The sequence below is a fragment of the Felis catus genome, chromosome A3 (genome assembly GCF_018350175.1).
Source record: "Felis catus isolate Fca126 chromosome A3, F.catus_Fca126_mat1.0, whole genome shotgun sequence".
Classification (NCBI taxonomy): domain Eukaryota; kingdom Metazoa; phylum Chordata; class Mammalia; order Carnivora; family Felidae; genus Felis; species Felis catus.
In genome coordinates, this window is record NC_058370.1 from 43,433,989 (window position 1) to 43,459,661 (window position 25,673).

Sequence of the window (25,673 nt, forward strand, 5' to 3'; positions counted from 1 at the left end):
GGGCCGGCACCGGTTGCGGAAGTCACAGTAGGGGTCACTGGGAAGTGTAGTCTTTGAGGCCGAGGCGTTAGAGTGGAGGTCACGGCAGGTCGAGAAGCTTCACCCGGGAAGCATGTTTTGTGGACGCGGATTTAAGAAAAAAGACCGGGGATCCAGGTGCCACAGTGGTCATTCTCCACAGTGACCGGGCACATTACCCAGAAACGGCTCCCTGGGAGGGCAGTGGAAGCCGAGGGATGTCAGCCCTCGTCTGGTTGCGCGGAGCATCTTGGGAAGTGTGGTCCCGGCGCCACACCGAGCATGCTGGGGAGTGTAGTCCCGGCGCCCTACAGAAGTAGGTCCCCAGCTGGTGGCTGGAGTGACCCCTTGTTCTTTGGTGGTGCTGGCGAGTAAGGCTCCCGTGGGACCCTTGCCGCAACTGTGCCCTTCCCGGCGCGGAAAGGTAGGTTCTGAAAGACTAGTCTTTGGGCTGAGGCTGGGGTCGGTGCAGATGGCGGGGAGAGGAGGTAGTGTGGGGACACGCTGTCGTGGCTCAGGCCGTGCTCTCCCGGATGTCTTATTTTGGGGGTGTGGGCGCGCATCTCCGAGGAACGTGGGGGAAGCTCAGCGGCGAAGTCCAGTGGTGGTGGGTGCTGGGCTTGGGCCTTTCGTTCAGGGATTCTTGTGGGTGGGGACAGGTTCGGCCTTGGCCGAAATCGCGATATTGGGAGAGGGGGTCGCTCGTGTCACAACTCCCCGGGTTTGCGGGGAGTTTAGTAAGTAGGCTTTGGGGGTCTGATAATTTCCCAGGTGGTGATGTGGGAGCCGTCCCTGGGGCCACGTGTCTGAGGTTGGGTGGGTGGGTGCTGATCGTCTTTTTTCGGGTGTACCCCTCAGCTTTGCCGCGGCGGGACGATGGGCAGGCTGGCTTGGCCAGACGTGCCTGAGTTGCACTGGGTGTGGAGTGGCCATTTTGGCGCGATGCTAGGCTCTCAATTTGGCTGGTCGCCCTTGGGTTCCGGCCTTGGAGGAAGAGGTCGGGCCAGGGTCCACTGGGCAAGTTTTTCAAAGGTCCCGAGGATCGTCATTGTCCACAGGAATCCCAGATTCCCACGTCTCTGGCTTTGGAATTTTAAGTTCCATTTTAACTTTTTATGGAGAAATTTCAAACAGTCAGAAGTAGATAGAACTCCTTAGACCCATTACTCAAATTCAGTGCTTATCACCCAAGGAGCATTCTTGATTCTTATCATGGATACACCGAGAATCCTTGCAACCCACAGAGATTCACCATCACTGCCCTCACTGGTTAAGAATATGGCCTCTGCAGCCAGATTTCATCCAGGCTCAGTCATTTTATAGCTGTGCCACCTCCGGTAAGAGACTGACCTTGCTGTGCCTCAATTCTTTCATCTGTAAAATGAAGATAATAAATTGTACTTCACTGGGTGAGGAGAAAGGTAAAACTCAGAGTGCCTGGAACAGTCTCTGGTGTATACTCGTATATACTCAGGGCCTACTAAGTACTATTCTTACTAAGAACAAAGGTGAGAGAGGATCAGCTCCTGCTCAGTGTCAGCAGCGTGTCAGGGCAAGCTGTGTTCCCAGCAAGCTGTGCACAGTCTTTTCTTCTGTGATAGGTCCATTCCTCCTTAAAGGAAGGAAGGTTGGAAGAGGCCCTACCCTACTGGAGCATGAGGGTTTCCTGTAACTCTGAACGTTTTTTTGTTCTTGCTCTGCCCCCTGCAGCCCCTACCTGCCCAGAGAGGACTGCCTGGTGGGCAAAGAGAGGACTCCCAGGCTCCTGACAATCCAGCTTCAGGTGGGGACCCTTTACCTTTTGCTTGCCAAACCACAGTGGGTTTTCTTTGCTCAGCTTTGCATCTTGTGTCCTACAATGTCCCATCCCCAGGAAAGAAGGCCCATTGTCAGGGTGACAGTTTTCACAGGGACTCTTCTTCAGACCTTGTGCCCTCATTCATGACCCCTTTGATTTCTCCATGCCTCTCTGCTTCAGTATAAACCCTGTTGATTGAGCTCAGATGCCATCCCACTGTAGAACATTCCCGGATTTCCCCAGGCAGTACTTCCAGTGTCCTTGTCAGCAGCAGAACAGTCGACACTCTCAGGACTCTAGGGCTCCCAGGCTGTACTGTGACTGTCCAACTGTCCCACTGGATCATGATGTAGTTCTTGGAGGATTGGGCACCCAATTAGACTAAGCGGGTGATGCAGTGTGAAGGCACAGAGTTGTCATTCTTGCTGGCTGGGAAGGAAGTTCACAGGGGAGATCTGATTGGAAAGGTGTGGGTTGGGTGTTATTGGAATGAGTCCTCAATGACAAGTTAGTGAGTGTGGCCTTGATCTGAGGGCAGCAGGGAGCAGAGCAGTGACGTGATTTCCCCCTCCAGCTGTTGCTCTGTGTTTTTCCTCCCCGTCAGAGCTAAGCTTGAAAGAATTGCCTCTGCTTGCTGTCTCCATGTCTGTCCTTCCTTCATCTCTTAAATGTTCCTATGAGGCCTTTTTGGCCCTCCCCACTGAAACACATTGTCGTCAAGGTGCCCATGCTCTCCCTGTGGCTAAAGCCATAGTCCGTTCTCAGCAACATTTTACATAGTTTGCATACGTCCTCTTCCTTAAAATACCCTTTCACATTGGTTGCTTCTGGTTTCCGGGTTTTCCTCCTATCTCATAAGTCACTCCTCCTCTCTCTTGCCAACTTCCCTTCTCCCAGATCCCTACTGTGGAAGGCCCTGGTTCGGTTCTTGGACTTTTCATCTTCTCCAGCCATACTGTCTCCCTTGTGACCCCGTCTCCTCTCCAGGCCTTAAATGCCATCTTTGAGGTTCATCCTAGACCCATGCCTTCCTTTCCAAATTCTAGTCTCCTGCTGTCTACTTCGAATTTCCTCCTGGGTATCTCTTGGGCATCCCAAACTTAATGTGTCCGACAATAAACTCTGGTCACCTCCCAAACGTGCTCCGCCCCAGTGGAGTATAGACCACTGTTTCAGGGAGTTTAATAAGCTCTAATAAGGGGCAGGGACATGGCATCTCCTTCCTTCAGATTGCTCAGGCTCAAACCCTTGGAGTCACCCTTGACTCTTTCTTGCTCTTACACTCCATCCCCACTAAGCAAATCTGGACTCTAACTATCTCCAATCTCCACTATTTCCACTGGGGCCCGGACCACCATTTCACCTGGATGATCAGAGCCCTTGAATGATCCCTTTGCATCTTCCCTTGTCCCCCTAAACTATATTAGTATGGCAACCAGAGGAATCTTTTCAAATTTTTTTTTTAACGTTTATTTATTTTTGAGACAGAGAGAGACAGAGCATGAACGGGGGAGGGGCAGAGAGAGAGGGAGACACAGAATCGGAAGCAGGCTCCAGGCTCTGAGCCATCAGCCCAGAGTCTGACGAGGGGCTCGAACCCATGGACCGTGAGATCGTGACCTGAGCTGAAGTCGGATGCTTAACCGACTGAGCCACCCAGGCGCCCCCAGAGGAATCTTTTCTTTTCTTTTTTTTTTTTTTTTTAACGTTTATTTATTTTTGAGACAGAGAGAGACAGAGCATGAACAGGGGAGGGGCAGAGAGAGAGGGAGACACAGAATCTGAAACAGGCTCCAGGCTCTGAGCTGTCAGCACAGAGCCTGACGTGGGGCTCAAACTCACGGACCGTGAGATCATGACCTGAGCTGAAGTCAGATGCTTAACCAACCGAGCCACCCAGGCGCCCCAGAGGAATCTTTTCAAATGTCAGTCAGGGCACCTGGTGGGTGGCTCAGTTGTTTAAGCATCCGACTTTGCTTCAGGTCATGATCTCACGGTTTGTGAGTTCAAGCCCCACATTGGGCTCTCCTGCCAGTGCAGAGCCTGCTTCAGAACCTCTGTCACCCTCTCTCTCTGCCCCTCCCCCACACACAATCTCTCTCTGTTTCTCTCTCTCTCTCTCTCTCTCTCTCTCAGAAATAAACATTTAAATTAAAAAAATAAAATTGTTTTTAAAAAATGTCAATCAAATTGTGTCATGCATTTGCTCAAAAAAACCCTCCAATGGCTTCTTATCCCAAAGTCAAAACCAGTATCCTGCAAAGCTGAGTCTGATCTCCCCACCCCGTGTTTACACTTGAACTTTATCTCCCCAACGCGGTCTCAAACACAGCATCCCAGCCACAGTGAGCTCTGTACCTTAACTGTGCACTGTCTCTGACCTGCGATGCTCAGCACACCAAGCACAGTGAACTGTCGCTTTTCAGAGCTACCCGCTTGGTCACTCCTTCATATCCCTCAGATTTCTACTCTGTTGTTTTGTCAGAGAGGCCATGTCGAACCGTTAGGTACAATTCCAGAACCCCACCCTGCTTCTGTTACTTTGCTCCTTCCCTGCCGTATTGGTCTTCACCTCACTCATCACTTCCTGGCATCCTGTGTGTTTCATTCATTAATTGAGTATGCCCATCTTCCTCCTCTGGACTTTCGTGTCAATGAGGGCAGGTTTTTTTCCTTTGTTCACTTTTGTATCCCCAGTGTCTGAATCGTGCCTATCGTACAGTGGGAGCTTAATAAATATTTTACTGAATGAATGAACGATCCAGCCATATGTATATGGAGCCAATTCTGGTAGGAATGGATGAGGCCGACTGGAATGTTGGGAGAGGGTCTGCAGACCCTATCAGGAGAGACTGTGACCATTGTCTTACCCCAGCTGGTGTGGGAGCGGGGAAGGGTTGAGAGAGTTCTTGGAGATGGAACCGGTTGGCCCAGGTAATGGGCTTGATGTGGCAAGTGGGGAAGTAGTCCTGGTGCCTGAGTAGGCACATGGGCGAGAGGGAAGGTGCTACTGTCATTAAGTAGGTTGAAGAGGAAGACGCCATAGCATGTCTGGAAGGGTTCTGATTATTGATTGCTGCAGAACAAACCCCCCCAAAACTTAGCGGCTTAGAAGAATCATCATGCTATAATGTCTCACAAGTCTTTGTATCCACTGGGATCAGCTTAGTGGTTCTTCTGCTCTGTGTGAGTTATAGATCAGGCTGTGGCCACAGTCTCTCAGGGACTTGTGTGGGTTGGAACCTCAAAGATGGTTCCCTCACATATTTGGCCCTTTATGGGTTGACCAGAAGGCTGGGGTCAGCTGGGACAATTGGGCCACACTCTCTCCATGTAGTATCAGGGCGTCTGCATGGTCTCTCTGGCAGAGGAGTTGAACTTCTTGCATGGTATCTTGGGCCTCCCTAGAACATAAGCTCTCCAGCCTTCCTAAGACCTAAATCAGTAAATGGCACAGTGTCACTTGTGCCACATTTATTGGTTAAAACAGGAACAAGGCCAACATGCAAGAGCTCCCGATGTTTGAAGCTGGAATAATTTGAGCAAGAAAATAGTGATGATATTCTCTTGTAACTCAATAGGATAAGATATGAATCCATACTGATGTAAATAATTGAATAAATTTAAAAATGAGGGAGAAGGGACAGCTCTTGCTTACAGAGCAGTTAACGAATTTAGAATCAAAAAAGGGAACTATGGGGCGCCTGGGTGGCGCAGTCGGTTAAGCGTCCGACTTCAGCCAGGTCACGATCTCAGTCATCGAGCCCCGCGTCAGGCTCTGGGCTGATGGCTCGGAGCCTGGAGCCTGTTTCCGATTCTGTGTCTCCCTCTCTCTCTGCCCCTCCCCCATTCATGCTCTGTCTCTCTCTGTCCCAAAAATAAATAAACGTTGAAAAAAAAAATTTAAAAAAAAAAAAAGGGAACTAGAACATCGTCATTTGGTAAATACCACAGTAATACGTCTTGCGGACACGTCCCACAGATGCATGCTGACATTAGTGAGTGGAAGTTTGAACAGAAACAGGATATTTGTATGATCTCTCCCAAAATACTTATTAATTATAAAAACCCAGCACATCGCCTTAACCAAGTGATCAAGATCAAGGTTAATGTCATCAGTAATGAGACATATGAGTATCATCAACCCCTTGATGCAGTGCACTGAAAAGGACATGACATCACTTCTCAAGTAATCTAGCCAAAAATGTACTAACCTCCTTCTGTTCATGAAAAAACATCTGACAAATCCAAAATTGAGAGATATTCTTCAAAAGTGTCAAGTTCATGAAAGACAAGAAAGGACAGGAACTGTCACAAATTGGAGAAAATTAAACATACATGGCAACTAAATACAATGTGGGAAATTCATTTGAATCCTGGACCAGAAAAAGGACATTAGTGAAAAACTGACAAAATTTGGTTAAGGACTGTGATCTAGTTAACAGTATTGTGTCAATGCTAATTTCCTGGTTTTGATCATTGTACTATGGTTTTCTAAGATGTTAACACTAGAGGAAGCTGGATGAAGGTTATATGAGAACTGATATTTTTGTACCTTCTCTGTAAGTCTAAAATCAGTTCAAAATAAAAAGTTTTAAAAATCCTTCAATCTTATATTCTTGAGTTTTTTTTTTTTTTAAGTAATGAATGGGTGCTGAGTTTTGTTAATAATTTTTCAGCATGCATAAAAACACTTGGTTTTTCTCCTTAGATCTGTTGATTAATAAGGTGTATTATAGCAATGGATTTCCTAATATTGACCCAATCTTGAATTTCTGGGAATCCCACTTTGTCTTGGTGAAATATTTTCTTATTGTTGTGTTGGAGTCTCTTAGCCGATATTTCTAGAATTTTGCTCCAAATTCATAAGTGATAATGGTCTTTAATTTTTAATTTTTTTATAAAATTTTTTGATGTTTTGTTTTATTTTTGAGAGAGTGCAAGTGGGGTAGGGGCAGAGAAAGAGGGGGACAGAGGATCTGAAGCAGGCTCTGCACTGACAGCAGCAAGTCCGACATGGGGCTTGAACTCACAAACCGTGAGATCATGACCTGAGCTGAAGTCAGATAGATGCTCAACCGACTGAGCCACCCAGGTGCCTAATTTTTAATTTTCCGAACTGCCATCAAGTTGAGGTGTCAACATTATAGTTGTTTTATAAAAAGAATAAGGAAGTTCCCTTCATTTTTCAGTGCTCCCGGACAGTATTTAGAGCACTGGGACTCTGGTTTGAAAGTTTGGTTGAATTCCCTCGTGACCATTTAGGGTCAATTATATTTCCTTAGAAGTTATGCACTTCATCTAGGTGTACAATTATTTTATGGAGATCTGAAAAATACTCTTAAATTACTTTTAAAAAATGTGTTTTGGTGATTTGGTAGTTATTTCCCCGTTGTTGTTTCTTATTTGGAATATTTATGCTTTCTCTTTTCCTGATTAAGTTAGCTGTGTGTAAAATCTCCAGCTATACATTTCCCTCACCTCGCTGTTTCCCTTTCCAAACTGGAACTTTGTGCCCATTAAACAATAATTCCCTATTTACCCTTACCCTGAGCCCCTCTCAACCACTCTTCAACTTTCTGTCCATGTGAATTTGATTACTCTAGGTACCTCATATAAGTGGAATCATACAGTGTTTCTCTTTTTGTTTCTAACAGGTTATTTCACTTAGCCTAATGTCTTCAAGTTTAATCCATGTTGTAGCATGTGTCAAAACTTCCTTTGTAAGAATTTCCTTTTAATATCCATGTGTGTGTCTGTCATATTTTGTTTATCCATTCATCTGTTGATGGACACTTGGGTTGTTTCCATGTTTTTAGCTATTATGAATACTGCTATAAACATAAGTGTACAGGGCACCTAGGTGGCTCAGTCGGTTAAGTGTCTGACTCTTGATTTCAGCTCACATCATGATCTCAAGGTTGTGAGATTGAGCCCTGCCTCACACTCCATACTGGGCATGGAGCCTGCTTAAGATTCTGTCTCTTCCCCCTCTCTGTCCCTCCCCTACTCGTGCTTGTGCGTGCACATACGCTTTCTCTCGCAACAAAACAAAAGTGTACAAATATCTGTCTGAGTCTCTGCTTCCAATTCTTTTAGGATATTCCCAGAAGTGGAATTGGTAGATTACATGGTAATTCTATTTTTAAGTTTTTGAGTAACCACTATACTGTTCTCTATAGTGGCTGCACCATTGTACATTCTGAGCACTGCCCAACAGTTGAATGATGCTTTTGATCATTATGATGGAAGTCTGGTAAATTTTTTGCTCGGAATCACTTAGGAGTCTTGTTCTTAAAAGCCTGACCATTTTTCCAGTAGATACCTTGAAGTTGGTGACTGTGAGTAAACTTCTCTGGTACTCAGAAGTAGGCCCTTTCATATTTAGATTCAGGTCATCTATTTTTGAAGTTTTCTTGGGCTATAGCTTAAAAAAACTTTTTTTTCATGTTTTATTTATTTTTGAGACAGAGAAACTGAGTGTGAGCAGGGGAGGGGCAGACAGAGAAGGAGACACAGAATCCCAAGCAGGCTCCAGGCTCTGAGCTGTCAGCACAGAGCCGGCCACAGGACTCGAACCCACCAACCATGAGATCGTGACTTGAGCCGAAGTCAGATGCTTAAGTGACTGAGCCACCCAGGTGCCCTTTGGACTATAGTTTTAAGTATACTGTTTCCTTTTTTGTTTGTATGTTTTTGTTTTCTTCTTCAGGAACTACAATTATATGGGTGATAATCCTTTTTTTGTCTGTTTTCCATTTCAACCACTTTCTCTCCGACCCATTATTTATTTCATTTTTATTCTCTTAAGTGGTTTTCCTGCTACACTTAAGTGCCCATCCTGTTTTCATTTCAATCTATTCTTCTTCAGTATCTTGTAACTTAGTTTAATTTCTTTCTGAAGTTCAATCAACTTTCATTTTGTTTGTTTCTTTCTTTTCTTTTTGGCCCATTTTTGTTTTTAGCTTTCAAATTTTGCTTCCAGTTTTGTTGAAGTATAATTGACATATAACATTGCATTAGTTTAAGGTGTACAACATAATGATTTGATACATGTATATATTGGGAAATGTATCACAATAAGTTTAATTCTATCCATTTTCATAACATAGGTACAAATTTGAATTTTTGATTCAAGATGATTTCTCATATGCCCAAATGTTTGAGGATCTTGAACTCAGCTTAGAGTTTTATTACAGCTATTTCTGTGTCACTTGTTTTTGGTAGAATTTTCTTTAGCTGAACTTTGGATTCTCATTTTCTGTTTTGGTTTTCTATACAGGAGAACTGCTCATCTGCATTTCTGTAGACAGAAATCTAGTAAATAAGATCTAGTGTGTTTCTAATTTTCTAGTTCAGGAAAACTCTTCTGTCAGTGTAGCTAGTATGGTTTCTTTACTGGATTGCAGGAGGAGGAGATATTGTGTCTTCTTTCTCCTCTTCTTTTCCTTCTCCTTCTCCCCCTCCTCCTCCTCCCCCTCCTCCTCCTCCTCCTCCTCCTCCTCCTCCTCCTCCTCCTCCTCCTCCTTCCTCTTCCTCTTTCTCTTCTGTTTTGCAAGGCCCTGTATTTCTGCCCCCCCCCCTTGCTTATTTTTCCCTTTATCTTGACATTGCCGAGAGGTGCCTTTTCCTTGCTTGTGATCCCCCTTTCCCCTGGAGCTGTACCTTCCCGAGACTTCTGTGCTCCGTCTGCCTACCCTTTTTAAGTCCTTTCCCTTTTATAAGTGCTCTGACCTATCAGTATTTTCTCATATATGGTAGCTTTTCTTTTTGGGTGGTCGTTTCCTCTCAACTAAGTCCACACAGTGCCTCTTTTCTCTCTTTCATGTAGTTTCCCTCTTAGCTCCTCTTCTGCTCCCCGATGGCTCTGTGTAGGGAGTATAAGAGATAGCTCACTGGTTTAGTGTTTTATGTCTTATTTATTTTTATTACAAGTAATTTGAAGTTAGAATATTCTCTGTCTAGGTATGCTGACAGGATGTATGTTTTGTGTAAATTACCTGTGTTTCAGTAGAAGGTTATCTAAGGTATTTAGCAATCTTTTACTTGATTGGCCTCAAGCTCTGAACTCAGTCTCACCTGTGAACAGTAGCAGACACCTGCACAGCTCATTTGACCTTCCATCCATTGTTATCCACGTTAGCTCTTTGTTGTCTTGCCTTATGTATTCAGCCAACTGTGGGAGGGGCTTGTGTAGATTTGAGGCTCCATCCTTTGTTGCTGCCACTTTTCTAGGATTATGCCATATGGTTTCCAGGAAGTCTGGAAGCCACAGACTTTTGATCTGTTCCCCATGTGCCACATGTACTGGGGAGCGCCCTTAAATGAAAAGACAGTTAAATACAGGTCTTACCCCATGTGCGTCCTTCCTTTTAAGGATCATATCCCTTCTGGTTTCTGACTGCTTCTGGTTGTAGTGTCTTCAAATAGTTGTTTTTTATATTTTGAGTAGGGTTTATAGTTGTTAGTAAGAGGGTTGGTTCATTTGATAGAAGCTGTCCTCAGTATCAGAATCTAATGCTACTCGTTCTTTTTATAAAAAAAAAAAAAGACATTTTCTTCTGCTTTTCTTAGTTTTTGTTTTTCTCCTACTTTCTGGAGTAGAAGGCAAGTGAAAACAATTAGTTGGTTGTTTTTTTTTTAAACCCAGTACATTGACACTTCAAAAAACTGGAGTCAAGTATTTCCCCTTTGTGGTTTCTTATTTTGAATATTTATATTTTCTCATTTCCTAAAATAGCTGTGTTCATTTCACTAATTTTTAAGAAGTTAAGATTTCACTTATTATACTTTTTTCTGTTCATTAATTTATATTCTTGTCTTTACTGAAATATCTAAAGCTATACATTTCTCTCACCTCACTTTTAAATAAATCTCACACATCCATAGTGTTTTCATTGTTTTTAGAAATTCTGTGGTTTCATTTGTTTTCCCTTTACCTCCTACCTAATGCAACATTCAGTAAACTTTTTCTACTTCCCTATTGCCTTTTCTCTTCTCCCATTTTAGTGGCATTTCTACTTTATCTGGACACATAGGCCTTATACCATTCATATATATTTTTCTTCCCCACTCTTACCCACCATTTAGTGCTAGATCTATAATTATGTATATTAAATGCTCACTATCAGGTCTTTACCTGGTTTTCCCTGTCCTGTCCTATTATGTCTAATGTTCATCTTCCAGTAGATTCCTCACAAAGAGCTCATGACTATAGAATTCCTCAAACTCTTGCATGTGTACAACTGTTTTCCTATAGTCATCTTACTTGAAGAATCCCTTGGATGAATCAAGTGTTACCAAAAGTGTGGAAAGGGGCACACTTATTGTGTAGTCATTGGGATTGTAAATTGGTCGGCCTTTGGAGGGCAATTTGGCAGTGTGAGCATATGTTTGGTATTAAGTTCAGTAATTACACTCCTTTAGCACTCATACAGAAATACTGACATGTTTGCAAAAAGGTTTGCAAAAAGGTATTGCTTTTGACTTTCTAGTGATAAACACTACAGTCTGTCAGTTGACAGAGGAACACTTTGTTAAAGAAAATGTGGTCTGCTGATGGACATAGTATGAGTTATCAATAAGAGTGGAGTAGGGGCGCATGGGTCGCTTAGTCGGTTGAGTGTTTGACTCTTGTTTTCAGCTCAGGTCAGGATCCCGGGGTCTTTGGATTGAGCCCTACATTGGTCTTTGTGTTGAGTGTGAAGACTGCTTAAGATTCTGTCTTTCTCGGGGCGCCTGGGTGGCTCAGTTGGTTGAGTGGCCGACTTCGGCTCAGGTCATGATCTCGTGGTCCGTGAGTTCAAGCCCCGCGTCGGGCTCTGTGCTGACTGCTCAGAGCCTGGAGCCTGTTTCAGATTCTGTGTCTCCCTCTCTCTCTGACCCTCCCCTGTTCATGCTCTGTCTCTGTCTCAAAAATAAATAAACATTAAAAAAAAATTTTTTTTAAAAGATTCTGTCTTTCTCTCTTCCTCTACCCCTCTCCCCTACTTGTGCTTCCTCTCTCTCTCTCTCTCTCTCTCTCTCTCTCTCTCTCGTAAAAAATAAGGGGCACCTAAGTGGCTAAGTCTATTGAGCTTCCAACTTCAGCTCAGGTCATGATCTTGCAGTTCACGTTTGAGCCCCACATCTCTACTGTCAGCACAGACCCTGCTTTAGATCCTCTGTTCCCCTCTCTCTCTGTGCCTCCCCTGCTTGCACATTCTCTCTCTCTCTCTCTCTTTCTCTCAAAAATAAACAAACATTTTAATAAAGTAATAATAATCAAAGAATTGAGTTAGGTCTGTGAGTATTGGTGTACACATAACCCCAAAATATTAAATGCACACAAGTCAAAGAATTATACAGATGGTTTTTATTTATAGGAAAGTAACATTATTTGCATGTGTACCCAAATATGAATGAAAATGAAGAGACAATATTATAAATCAAAGAGTACTCATGAAATAGTTAACAGCAGTTACCTGAATGTGGGCCTGGGGCAGAGTCCAGAAAGAGAACTGAACTTTTTCCTTTATAATCTTCAGACTACTCTGGATTCTTTCTAACACTAACAGATTTTAATTGCCTGTATAATTAAATAGAATGAAGTTAAACCACAAAAATACATTTGTTGAAAAATGTCTTCTGACTTCCCTTATGAGTGATTTGCAGTTTTATTTTACTTCTTTCCTGACCACTTCATCCAAGTCATAATATTTATTAGTTTAATTTGAGTTGTCATACTTTATTCTTTTAGAATTGATACTTCATTCTTACCAGTTTCTGTCCCCAGGTATTGCTTTCGATTTTGCTAATTTTGTTCTCAATACAGTGTTGTTGTGTTTTTTTCTGTCCTGGCTATCCAATGAAAAATTGTATACTTTTTGCCTTTTTAATGAGAAAGCGCAAAAAATAAAGGAGACAGTAGCATAATTACCATCCTTATGTACATCATCTTGATTTAACACTTCTTAATGCTTCACCATATTGCATAAGCTTTTTTGGTGGTGTTTAAGAATTTTAAAATAACTCTTTATTAACAGAAGAATTTCAAACATGTTCAAAAGAAGCAAGAATATTATAATAAAGCCTCAGCTTTAACAGCCATCACCATGTTGCAATCTTTGTTTCTTGTTTTTGTCTCATTTTTTTCTAAAATGTTTTTAATCATTTTCATCCATAAATACGTTAATATATATTTCTTTGGAAAAACAACCAGAATACCATTTTCACAACTCTTCAAATTCATAATACTGCATTTAATATCACCTACTGCCAAATAAACGGCTTCAGAAATTTCCTTTTACGTTTAATTTGTTTTGATCAGGAGAGTTTGGAACTGACCCTGCTGAAGGCTTGGCTCCCTGGACCTTTTTCCAGGGCCCTGATAGGGAATCAGCCTGTTACATTCCCCATAATGCCACGCTTACCCCTTCCCCCAAGTGAGGCCCTGCCTCACTGATGGGGAGAGCATTTCCACCTGACACCCTTTCATTTCTGTTTTCCTTACCCAGATCTGCCTTCTGAGATATCATCCTTCTTTAGGGATACCAGGAAAAATGGCCACAGGGTCCCGGAAAGCCAGGGTAATGGTGAGTGTTTTCTGTATTTCCATACTGGCTGTTTCAGGATGGACACATTCTCTTATCCTGACTGCCTTGATGATACCTGGCAGAATCTAGCATTAGTCCTGGAGGTATGATTTACCTTACCTGAAACCTGTTCGACCCATGACTTAAGTCATTCACCAAGTGGCTAACTCTGAACAACACACGGTTCTATAGGGCAGGATAGAGTCTGTATTCCTTTCTTCAGCTTTAAAACTTTTACAAGCTGAGAGTGACATCAGGGAAAATGATCAGGTAGGAAGCACCCAGAATCTGTCTAATGTAATATTTTGGAACTCTGGAGTCTAGTTGAATGCTTGCAGCATCCAAAGGAAGGCTTGGAACAGTCAGTTTCAGCTCTTAGTGCAGTAACCATCACCCACCCCCATCCCCATGGCAGAAATCCATGCATGTGTACCTGGAGCAGTTTGACAGCTTGTGGAAGCCAGGGTGGACAGTAAGGACCTTGTCCTCCAAATATCGAGGACCCGTGCTCTGATTGCTGCTTCTGATTACATAAATGGGCACCATTGTTACAACTCCTTCTGACTGAAGTAGGGGCTTTAAAGAACTAGATCCTGGCAGGGTTTTTTTTCCCCTTTATTTTTTCCCTTTTTCCCCTTTTGGGAGCCAGACATTTTAAGACTAGAACATCCAAAAGAACTGCACATACAGGTTATTTAGAAAGTTACCATGCATGCCTATGGAAAAGCACAGGATCAGAAAAGCATAAGAAACACCTGAGGAAACCCTAAGTTTACACCTTAGGCTGAATCTCAGTGCAGATGGCATACAGCAGTTTTAAAATCCAGAAAATACTGAAGAATCTGAGTTCTAAAGCGGCCATGTTAAAAGATTCAGATATCCAGTTTTACACACACACAAAATCATGAGGCATACAAAGAAACAGGACAGTACAGTCCATTCAAAGGAAAAAAATAAATCAATAGAAACTCCCTGATAAAGGCCAGATGGTGGACTTACTAGACAAAGACTTTAGAAGAGCTGTCTTAAAGATTCTCTGGGCTAAAGGAAGATGTGGAAAAGTCAAGAGAATTATGTTAGGACAAAATGGAAATATCAATAAAGAGAAAACTTAAAAAGGAACTAAGAAGCTCAACAAATTCCAAGTAGGATAAGCTATCAAAGAGACCCACACCACAATACAATGTAATTAAACCCTTGAAAGCCAAAGGCAACAGAGAATCTTGAAAGCAGCAAGAGAGAAGCAGTGTGTCACATACAAACTGTCCTCTAAAATCAGCAGATTTCTAATCAGTAATTTTCAAAGCCAGAAGACAATGGGTTGATATATTCAGTTCTGAAAGGAAAAAAAAACAAAACTGTCAACCAGGAATTCTATATCCAGCAAAACTGCCCTTCAAAAGTAAGGGAGAAGTCATTCCCAGAAAAATAAGAGGTGATACAGTTTTCAGCCACTAGACTTGCCTTGCAAGAAATGCTAATGGGAGTCTTTCAGGTTGCAGTATGAGGATACTAGACAGTTACTTGATGCTATATGAAGAAATAGTTCTACAGTAAAAATAAATAAATCTGCACTTATATAAGCTAGTGTTATTGTCACTTTGGTTTACTACACTTTTTCTTTTCTGCATGATTTAAGAGACTAATGCCTTAGCAAAAAACGCAATTGTGAGTCTATATTTTTGGACACATGATGCATACAGGTGTAATTTTATGACTTTAATAACGACAGGAGGTGAAGATGGAGCTATATGAGAGAAGAGTTGTGTATTGAAGTTAAACTGATATCAATTCAGATTAGGGTCTTAGAACTTTAGGATTTTAAATGTAATCACTGTGATAACTATAATGAAAATAGATATAGAATGTACACTAAAGGAAATAAGAGGGGAATTTAATGTACTAAAATCAACTAAATAACAAGACAGTAATGCAGGAAATGATGTTCAGAAAAGCTACAACTCATGTTGAAAACAAATAGCAAAATGGCAGAAGTCCCTTCTTATCAGAAGTTACATAGTATGTAAACGTATTAAACCCTCCAGTCAAAACACAGGATTTTGCACAATGTATAACAACAACAACAATAAAACTATGATCCAACTATACACTGTCTATAAGAGACTCGCTTTAGATTCAAAGACACAAATACATTGAAAGCAAAAGGATAGCAAATGATACTCCATGCAAATAATGACCAAGAGAGAATAGAGGTGGCTATACCAGTATGAGAAAAATAGATTTTCAGCCAAACAAGATTACAAAGGTAAGACATTATACATTAATACAAAGTTCAGTGCAGTAAGTGGATATAAAAATTCTGCATACTTACCTACCTAATAACAGACCCTCAAAATACATGAAGCAAAAGTTGATAGAATTAAAAGGTGATATCGACAGTTCTACAGCAATAGTTGGAGGCTTCAATACCCCACCCTCAACAATGGATAGAGCAACCAGACAGAAGTAAGGAAACAGAGGACTTGAAGAACACAATAAACTAACCAGAACTAACAGACCTATACAGAACACCCTGCTTGACAACAAAGTACCCCTGGGACCTGGGACATTCTCCAGGATAGACCATATGTTACACAACAAATTAAGTCTCAATAGATTTATTTAAAAGATATGTGTATCTTCTCTCGCAGTGGGATGAAGTTAGGAACCAATAACAGAAGGAAAATGGGCAGTTCACATATTTGTGGAAATTAAACAACACACTTCTGAACAACCAGTGGACCAAAGAAGAAATCACAGTGGAAATTAGAAAATACTTACAAACACAGGCGTCTGAGTGGCTTAGTCGGTTGAGTGTCCGACTCTTGATTTCAGCTGAGCTCATGATCTCATGGCTCATGGGATTGAGGCCTGTGTTGGGCTCTGTGCTGGCAGCATGGATCCTGCTTGGGATTTTCTCTCTCCCTCTCTCAAAAGAAAGAAACATTAAAAAATATTTATAAACAAATAAAAACAAAATACAGCATACCAAAACTTATGGGATACAGCAAAAGAAGTGCTACGAGGGAAATTTATAGCTACAATATGTATATTGAAAAGGAAAAAGATTGTCAGGAAACAATGTAGTTTTACAACTTAAGAGTCTAGAAAAAGAACAATCTAAACCCAAGGTAGCAGATGGAAAGAAATAATAAAGATAAGAACAGAGTTAAATATAGAAAATCAATAAAACAAAAAAATTGGTTCTTCAAAAAGTTTACCAAAACTGAAAACTTTTAGCTAGCTCGATTGAGAAAACAAATGGGCTCAGATTGCTAAAATCAGAAACAAAAGTGGGGCGTTACTACTGATTCTGTGGAAATGAGGATTATGCGAGACTGTTATGAACTATTGTACCCCAACAAACTGGACCGCCTAGCTAAAATGGACAGCTTCTTAGAAACAGAATAACTTCAGGACAGAATCATTAAGAAATAAAATTCCTTAATAGAATAGTAAGGGGATTGAATCAGTAATCAAAAGCTCCCAACAAAGAACAGCCCTGGACATGATGCCTTCACAGGTGAATTCTACCATATATTTAAAGAAAAACAATTCTCAAACATTTCCCCCCCAAAACAAAGAAGGAACACTACCTAGCTAATTCTGTGAGCATCACTGTGGTACCAAAGCCAGAAAAAGACAATAAAGGAAACTACAGGCCAATAATCCCTTATGAATACTGGTGCAAAAATTCTCAACATAATTCTAGCAAACCAAATTCAGCATATTAAAAGAATTACATGCTTTTCTATGTTAGTAAAAGAATTCTATGTTGCTGTATAGAATTAGACACCATATTAAAAGAATTCCACTGACCAAGTGGGCTTTAGTCCTAGAATGCTAGGATGCTTCAACATATAAACATCAGCAAATATACCACATTAACAGATGAAAGGCAAAAACCTCAAGATCATCTCAACTGATGCAGAAAGTATTTGACAAAATCCAGCACTCTTTTATGATTAAAATACTCAATAAACTAGGAATAGAAGGAAACTACCTGAACATAATAAAGGTCATATGTGGAAAACTCACAGCTAACATACTCCATGGTGGAAGACTAAAAGCTTTTTCTGTAAGATTAAATATGACAAATAAGCTCACTTCTGCCACTTCTGTTGAACACAGTATTGGAAGTTCTAGCCAGAGTAAGTAGGCAAGAAAAGTTGAAAGGAAGGAAGGAAGGAAGGAAGGAAGGAAGGAAGGAAGGAAGGAAGGAAGGAAGGAAGGAAGGGAAAGAAATCTAAATCAGAAAGGAAGAAGTAAAATTATCTGTTTGCAAATGACACACAAAAACCTGTTAGAACTAATACACAAATTCGACAAAATAGCAGGAAACAAAATTAACACACAAAAATCTGCTGCATTTCTACACACTAACAATGAACAATCCAAAAAGGGAATTAAGAAAAACTTAATAGCATAAAAAAGAATAAAATACTTAAAAATTAGCTTAAGCAAGGAGGTGAAAGATTTGTACATTGAAAGGTACAAAACCTTGCTGAAATAATTAAAGAAATGGAAAGACACCAAGTTAATGAATGGAAATTTTAATATTGCTAAGATGACAATAGGACCCAAGTTGATTCAGTGCAATCGCTACCAAAATCCCAATGACTTTTTTTTTTTTCCCAGAAATAGAAACGTTCATCTTAAAATTCATATGAAATTTCAAGGGACTCTGAATAGCCAAAACAGTCTTGAAAAGGAACAAGCATGCAGGGCTTACACTTCTTGATTTCAAAGTTTACTGCAAAGCTACAGTCATCCAAGCTGTGTGGTACTAGGATAAAAACAGAATTATGGACTAATGGAATAGAACAGAGAGCCCAGAAATAAACCTTATGTGTATGGTCAAATGATTTTGGACAAGAGTACCAAGACCATTCAATGTGGAAAGGACAATCTTATTTAATAAATATTGCTGGGGAAACAGTATACCTACATGCAAAAGAATATAGTTGGACCATTACCTCACACCATATACAAAGATGAACTCAAAATGGATCAAAGACCTAAAAGATAAGAACTAAAACTATGAAACTCTTTGGAAAAAAACAAGGGAAAAGCTTCATGAAACTGGATTTAGTGATGATTTCTTGGACCTTACACAAAAAATCCGGGCAACAAAAGAAATAAAACAGATAAGTTGATCATCAAAATTTAAAATTTCTGTGCAAATATATTTGCAAATCACTTATAAGTGATTAATATTCAGAATATATAAAGAACTGTAACCCAACAACAATGAAAATACAAACACCCCAATTCAAGCATGGACCAAGAACTTGAAGATATTTTGCAAAGAAGTTATACAAATGGCAAATAAGCACATGCAAAGATGCTTATCATCACCAGTCGTTAGGGAGATGCAAATTAAGTCCACAATGAGGTACCACTTTGCACCCATTAGATGGCTGTCATCAAAAAAAAAGCAACAAGTGTTGGTGAGGATGTGGAGAAATTAAAACACGTCTGCATTGCTGGGTAGGGATGTAAAATGATGTAGTTGCTGTGGAAAACTGGTTCCTGAAAAAAGTGAACATGACATTACCATTTGCTCTTGTAATTTCACTTCTGGGTATATACCCCGGGGAATTGAAAGCAGGTCATTAGATACCAATTTGCAAGGTAGTATTATTGATAGTGGTTAAAAAGTGAATACAAACCAAATGTCCATCAGTAGATGAACAGTATTTACATAAAATTGAGTATTTTTTTAGTCTTGAAAAGGGAGGAAATTCTGAGTTTGTGCTTCCGCATGAATGAATCTTGAAATTAGCCAGACACAAAAGGACAAATATTGTGTGATTCCACTTATTTGCAGTATGGAGAATAACCACATACATAGAGATAGGAACTAAAATGGTGGTTACCAGGGTTTGAGAGGAGGAGGGAGTTATTCTTTCATGGTGACAGTTTCGGCATGGGATAATGAACAAGTTCTAGAGACGGAGAGTGGTGGTGGTTGTACACTTAATGCTACTGAAATGTACATTTAACATGGTAGCTATAGTAAAATATTTGTTATGTATATTTTACAATAAAAATGAAAAATTCTACAGACTGCTACACTCCACCTATTCTGTATTCTACCTTTTATTCCTCCCGGGTTGTCTTCCCTGTCCACGTTGTGGCTTCCTTCCTTCCTTTGCTCACAGTGTCTTCTTCTCTGCTCCCCATATGCTTCATCTGGAATACCTAGCACTTCCCTCTCCTCTTGACTCCTACCCATCCTTTAAGATAAGTTCCTGGGGCTGCCTCAGGATACCTTTCCTGATATCTGTGTCCTCCATTTTTAAATAGTGTTAAGGAGATGAGTAAAACTGGGCAGGGGAATGAGAACAAATGTAGAGATGAATTTGTAGGTCGAGTGGCCAAGAAGGTCCACCCGGAGCATCCACAGTGTGGGGCTGTAAATTTAACGTAGTATTGTCTACATTTCACTTGTTGACCTCAGAAGTGAACCCCAAACCCAGGTAGTACGTTCAACCCCATGCACTTCACCAGTACCCACTTGTGCCTCTCAGATCCAAGGAAGCCAAGAGACCATGGGATTTAGAGAAAGGACTGAGTTACAGTTTAGCCTGTGCCACTATTGAATTGTATAAACTTTAGTCATTCAGATGCGTCAATACTAACGTGATTGGTAATATTATTTAATCATTTAAATTCTGAAAAAGTCTGTTATGCTTTACTTTCATTTAATTTTTATATGTTATTTCCTCTTCTTTCTGCCTCGATTTAAAGCTCTTAAAAGTTAGGGACCCTTTTTGCACATATTCTCCAAACAGCCCACCCAAGATCTTGAACGTAGTAGACTCGCAAGTGTTGTTGGCTGGATAGCAACAGAGGTTTAACACTTGGCATCAGGGTCACAATCAAAGGCAGAATCTTAATAGCTCACCTCCCTCCCACGGGGCAACCCTCTGCCTTCCCCTCACCCTGAGTCATGGGCAAGGCTGGCTCCTCAGTGAGCAGGACTGTGTTTTCTGTTATAGGCACACATGGCATTCAGAGATGTGGCTGTGGATTTCAGCCAGGAGGAGTGGATGCTGCTGAGCCCTGCTCAGAGATCCCTGTACAGGGAGGTGATGCTGGAAAACTACAGCAACCTGGTCTCGCTGGGTAAGCCCTGGAATCTCTGAGGACTCACCTTCTTGCTGCTGGGCATTTTAGGCTATGCTTGAAGTAGCCATCTCGCTTTCTGAGTTGGCCCTTGAACCCATTAGCCTACAGCCACCTTGTTTTCTTTTCCTGTGAACAGGAATTCCGGTTACTAAACCAAAACTTATCACGCAGCTGGAGCAAGGGAAGGAAACCTGGAGAGAGGAGAGAAAATGCTCACCAGCCACCTGTCCAGGTGAGTGGGGAAGACTGGGCAAATGGAGCACAGGGCTTCAGGTGGCTCAGGGGGTGGGAGAAAGGAGGCATCACTCAGGTGCTGGAGAGGGCAGCCGTTCTCCTGACTCCTGAACGTTGTTTGCATTGCCGGGCGAAGCCTCCCTTCCAGACCTTCATCCTCGCCCGAGTGCAGGGCTGTGTCTTCCTCCTCTTGTAAGGACACATTGGATCAGGCCTCTACCCTTGTGACCCCCTTTAACCTTAATTACCTCTTTAAAGGCCCCATTTCCAGGGCGCTTGGGTGGCACAGTCGGTTAAGCGTCCAACTCTTGATCTCAGCTCAGGTCATGACCTCACAATTTGTGAGTTCGAGCCACACGTCGGGCTCTGTGCTGATGGTGTGGAGCCTGCTTGGGATTCTGTCTCTCCTCTCTGCCCCTCCCCCACTTGGGCGCTCTCACGCGCATTCTCTCTTTCTCTCAAAATAAATAAATAAACTTTAAAAAAATTTTTAGAAAAAACTAAGTAACAAGCCCCATTTCCAAATACAGTAACATTCTGTATAGGATAGAACACTGGAATATAAATGTATATACAGTTGGTTTTTAAAGTTCGGTTCATTGATAAAGGAAAATTGTGTTCAGGTTGGTCTAGTACAATCCATACCTGGTTTCTCAAATTGTTTGGTTATTTGTTGCATTCAGATGACTAGAACCAGCTTTGATGAAACAATTACAGTCAATGTTAACATCTTCTATACGTGAGGTGCTAGAAGAAGAAATCTATATTGATCTGGGAAAATTTTAATTTAGATTAATTTTGAAAATTAACAGGGCTTCAACTGGTCAGGGGCACCAGGAAGGAACATCTTTAAGTCAGTGGGGGACTAGACTGTGTTCGTGTTGTCCATTGCTGAAAACCTTATAGAAATTCTGGCACAAAGTCATCCTCTAATACATTTTTGTTAGTGAGTGGGGACCTCCAGGCATCTCACACACAATTCTTGAACCGTTTTTATGTTGCTTCCTATACTAGGGGCTCTCCAACCTGAATGACCACTCTCTCCATCTGTCCCTTTGTCCTCATGGGGAAATAGGGAAAGACATGACATTTACATATGGGTCCTCTGGTTAGATCTCTCTCAGAGAAAATACTTGTGGACACAGTTTATGTCGTGTGGGTGGTTGTTAGAAGGTAATTGTAATAGCAGGGAAAGACTGTTACCTATTGGCCCCATTTAAAGAGCTGAGGGGTGCCTGGCTGGCTTGGTCAGAGGAACACATGACTCTTGATCTCAGGGTTGTGAGTTCAAGCCCCATGTTGGGTGTGGAGATTACCAAAAAAAATAAACTTAAAAAGAAAAAATGTTTTATTTATTTATGTTAATTTTTTTTAACCTTTATTCATTTTTTTTTAATTTTTTTAACGTTTATTTATTTTTGAGACAGAGAGAGACAGAGCATGAACGAGGGAGGGTCAGAGAAAGAGGGAGACACAGAATCTGAAACAGGCTCCAGGCTCTGAGCTGTCAGCACAGAGCCCGACGCGGGGCTTGAACTCATGGACCGCGAGATCATGACCTGAGCTGAAGTCGGCCGCTTAACCGACTGAGCCACCCAGGCGCCCCAATTCATTTTTGAGAGACAGAGACAGAGCATGAGCCGGGAAGGGGCAGAGAGAGAGGGAGACACAGAATCTGAAGCAGGCTCCAGGCTCCAAGCTGTCAGCACAGAGCCCGACGTGGGGCTCGAACTCATGAGCTGCGAGATCACGACCCGAGCCAAAGTCAGACGCTCAACCAACTGAGCCACCCAGGTGCCCCTTTTGAAAAAAATTTTTAGTAAAAAATTAAAGAGCCAAAACCACCTGTGCTATTTTATAGCTGGCCACATAGAAGAGGCTGAGTAGCAGGTTTTGTTTTTTGCTTTTTGAGAGAGAGCACACATGTAAGAGAAGGGGAGGGGCAGAGAGAGAGGGAGACAGAGGATCCAAAGCAGGCTCTGTGCTGACAGCAGAGAGCCCGATGTAGGGCTTGAACTCATGAACCGTGAGATCATGACCAGAGCCGAAGTCAGACACTTAACTGATTGAGCCATCCAGGCACCCCAGGATGTGGGTTTTCTGAGTCTGGAAAAGTAGGTGATTTAAAGGAAGTCTTGACCGGGTAGCACTCAAGTTGTAAGCATTTTGAAGAACAGGGAATCAAGTCTCCCCGTCAGACTAGGCAGAATTGCTCAGGCTGCCTCACTGAGTCTCAATTCTGACTCCAACTTCTCTCTCTGCAGCAGAACCAAAGCCGGAACTCCACCTGTGTCCTTTCTGCCCTTCGGATTTTTCCAGTCAGAAGTTCCACATGCAACACATGCTGTGTAACCATCCCCCCTGGGTCTTTACGTGCTTGTGTGCAGAAACTCCTGTCGAGCCAGGGGACCCCTGCCCAGGGGACCAGAAGCAGCAGCAACCAGCCTCTGATCGAGATTCCTGGAGTGATAAAGCAGAAGGCCAAGAGAGAGAAGGCCCCAAGCCTCTGTTTGGCAAGACAAAGAAAAGGACTTCGGGAACGTTCTCCAGGGCACCCCAGAGGCAGCCAGTGAGCTCTAGGAACGGCATCAAAGGGGTGGAAATCAAGTCCAGCCCCGCTCCAGCGGGGAGCCCTGAGGAAGCGGACGGACTGTTGAAGAGGATAGAAGTCTTGGGATTTGGGACGGTCAACTGTAGAGAGTGTGGACTGGGCTTCAGCAAGATGACAAACCTGCTCAGTCACCAGAGGATTCACTCCGGGGAGAAGCCGTACGTGTGTGGGGTGTGTGAGAAGGGCTTCAGTCTGAAGAAGAGCCTTGCCAGACACCAGAAGGCCCACTCGGGGGAGAAACCTATTGTGTGCAGGGAGTGTGGCCGAGGATTTAACCGGAAGTCAACACTTATCATACACGAGAGGACTCACTCGGGCGAAAAGCCTTATATGTGCAGTGAGTGCGGGCGAGGCTTCAGTCAGAAGTCAAACCTCATCATACACCGGAGGACACACTCAGGGGAGAAGCCCTACGTGTGCCGGGAGTGTGGGAAAGGCTTTAGCCAGAAGTCTGCTGTCGTGAGACACCAGAGGACACACTTAGAGGAGAAGACCATTGTGTGCAGTGATTGTGGGCTGGGCTTCAGTGACCGGTCGAACCTCATCTCACACCAGAGAACACACTCGGGGGAGAAACCTTACGCCTGCAAGGAGTGCGGGCGCTGCTTTAGGCAGAGGACGACCCTTGTCAACCACCAGAGGACACACTCCAAAGAGAAGCCTTACGTGTGTGGAGTGTGTGGACACAGCTTTAGCCAGAATTCAACCCTCATCTCACACAGGCGGACACACACCGGGGAGAAGCCCTATGTGTGCGGGGTGTGTGGGCGCGGCTTTAGTCTGAAGTCACACCTCAACAGACACCAGAACATACACTCAGGGGATAAGCCCATCGTGTGCAAGGATTGTGGGCGAGGCTTCAGCCAGCAGTCAAATCTCATCAGACACCAGAGGACACACTCAGGGGAAAAGCCCATGGTGTGTGAGGAGTGCGGGCGAGGCTTCAGCCAGAAGTCAAACCTCGTTGCACACCAGAGGACACACTCAGGGGAAAAGCCGTACGTGTGCAGGGAGTGTGGGCGAGGCTTCGGTCACCAGGCAGGTCTCATCAGGCACAAGAGGAAACACTCGAGGGAGAAGCCGTACATGTGCAGGCAGTGTGGACTAGGCTTTAGCAACAAGTCAGCTTTAATCACACATAAACGGGTACATTCAGAAGAGAAGCCTTGCGTGTGCAGAGAGTGTGGCCAGGGCTTTATCCAGAAGTCACACCTCGTCTTACATCAGATGACACACCAGGGGGAGAAGCCTTATGTGTGCAAGATGTGCGGCCAAGGCTTCAGCCAGAAGTCCCACCTCAGCAGACACAGGAGGATGAAATCTGTCCACTACAAACCGCCACTCACACCTGACTCTGAGGCCTGTTCTGGACAGTCTCCCGACCTCTTACACTCTCTTTGAAAGTGCAGATGGTGAGGAGGACTGAGTAATCAAGATTGTTACACTTCCTTGAATTGAAGTAGAGAAATGCATTCCGTAAGCGGTCAAAGGACATTGGACTCAGTTCACTTTCTCCACACTAAGTCTTCATGTTTTGTGGCCTTTTGTTCTAATAAACATTGCTTCTTTACAAATTTGTGACCTTGACTGCGCACCTCATTCACTCATCTGTAAAGATAGGGAATAAGGAGTGGTGCAGATACCTTGGACTCCGAAGTCCACTCATTTTTTGTTTTTTGTTTTTTGTTTTTTAAATTTACATCCAAGTTAGTTAGCATATAGTGCAACAGTGATTTCAGGAGTAGATTCCTTAGGGCCCCTTACCCATTTAGCCCATTCCCCACTCCCTCCAGTAACCCTCTGTTAGTTCTCCGTATTTATGAGTCTTTTATGTTTCATCCCCCTCCCTGGTTTTATATTCTTTTTGCTTCCCTTCCCTTACGTTCATCTGTTTTGTATCTTAAAGTCCTCATATGAGTGAAGCCATATGATATTTGTCTTTCTCTAATTTCACATAGCATAATACCCTCCAGTTCCATCCACGTAGTTGCAAATGGCAAGATTTCATTCTCTTTGATTGCCGAGTAATACTCCATTGTATATATATATACCACATCTTCTTTATCCATTCATCCATCGATGGATATTTGGGCTCTTTCCATACTTTGGCTATTGTTGATAGTGCTGCTATAAACATTGGGGTGCATGTGTCCCTACAACACAGCATTCCTGTATCCCTTGGATAAATTAGTAGTGCAATTTCTGGGTTGTAGGGTAGTTCTATTTTTAATTTTTCAGAAACTTCCACACTGTTTTCCAGAGTGGCTGCACCATCTTGCATTCCCATCAGCAATGCAAAAGAGAT

General features: G+C 42.5%; 1 protein-coding gene across 5 annotated transcripts; it reads left to right on the forward strand.

Moving 5' to 3' along the window:
- ZNF133 (zinc finger protein 133) lies at positions 1 to 24,949 on the forward strand. 5 transcript variants are annotated; one of them, XM_003983809.6, is made up of 6 exons: positions 1 to 442; positions 1,729 to 1,801; positions 13,312 to 13,389; positions 20,394 to 20,520; positions 20,660 to 20,755; positions 23,025 to 24,949. In XM_003983809.6, the coding sequence occupies exons 3-6, from the start codon at positions 13,357 to 13,359 to the stop codon at positions 24,767 to 24,769; spliced, it is 2,001 nt and encodes a 666-aa protein (XP_003983858.4). In that variant the 5' UTR covers positions 1 to 442; positions 1,729 to 1,801; positions 13,312 to 13,356; the 3' UTR covers positions 24,770 to 24,949. The 5 variants fall into 5 exon arrangements, with proteins under 5 accessions (XP_003983858.4, XP_006930039.3, XP_006930041.3 ...); XM_006929977.5 differs by having other exon boundaries at positions 2 to 442; positions 23,022 to 24,949; XM_006929979.5 differs by lacking the exon at positions 13,312 to 13,389 and having other exon boundaries at positions 2 to 442; positions 23,022 to 24,949.
- Positions 24,950 to 25,673: the final 724 nt, after the last annotated feature.

Coding starts and splice junctions, on each gene's coding strand:
- ZNF133 (XM_006929977.5), top strand. CDS start 13,357: ATGGCCACAGGGTCCCGGAAAGCCAGGGTAATG. Junction 20,521..20,659: donor CAGCAACCTGGTCTCGCTGG/GTAAGCCCTGGA, acceptor TCCTGTGAACAG/GAATTCCGGTTACTAAACCA. Junction 20,756..23,021: donor CTCACCAGCCACCTGTCCAG/GTGAGTGGGGAA, acceptor CTCTCTCTGCAG/CAGAACCAAAGCCGGAACTC.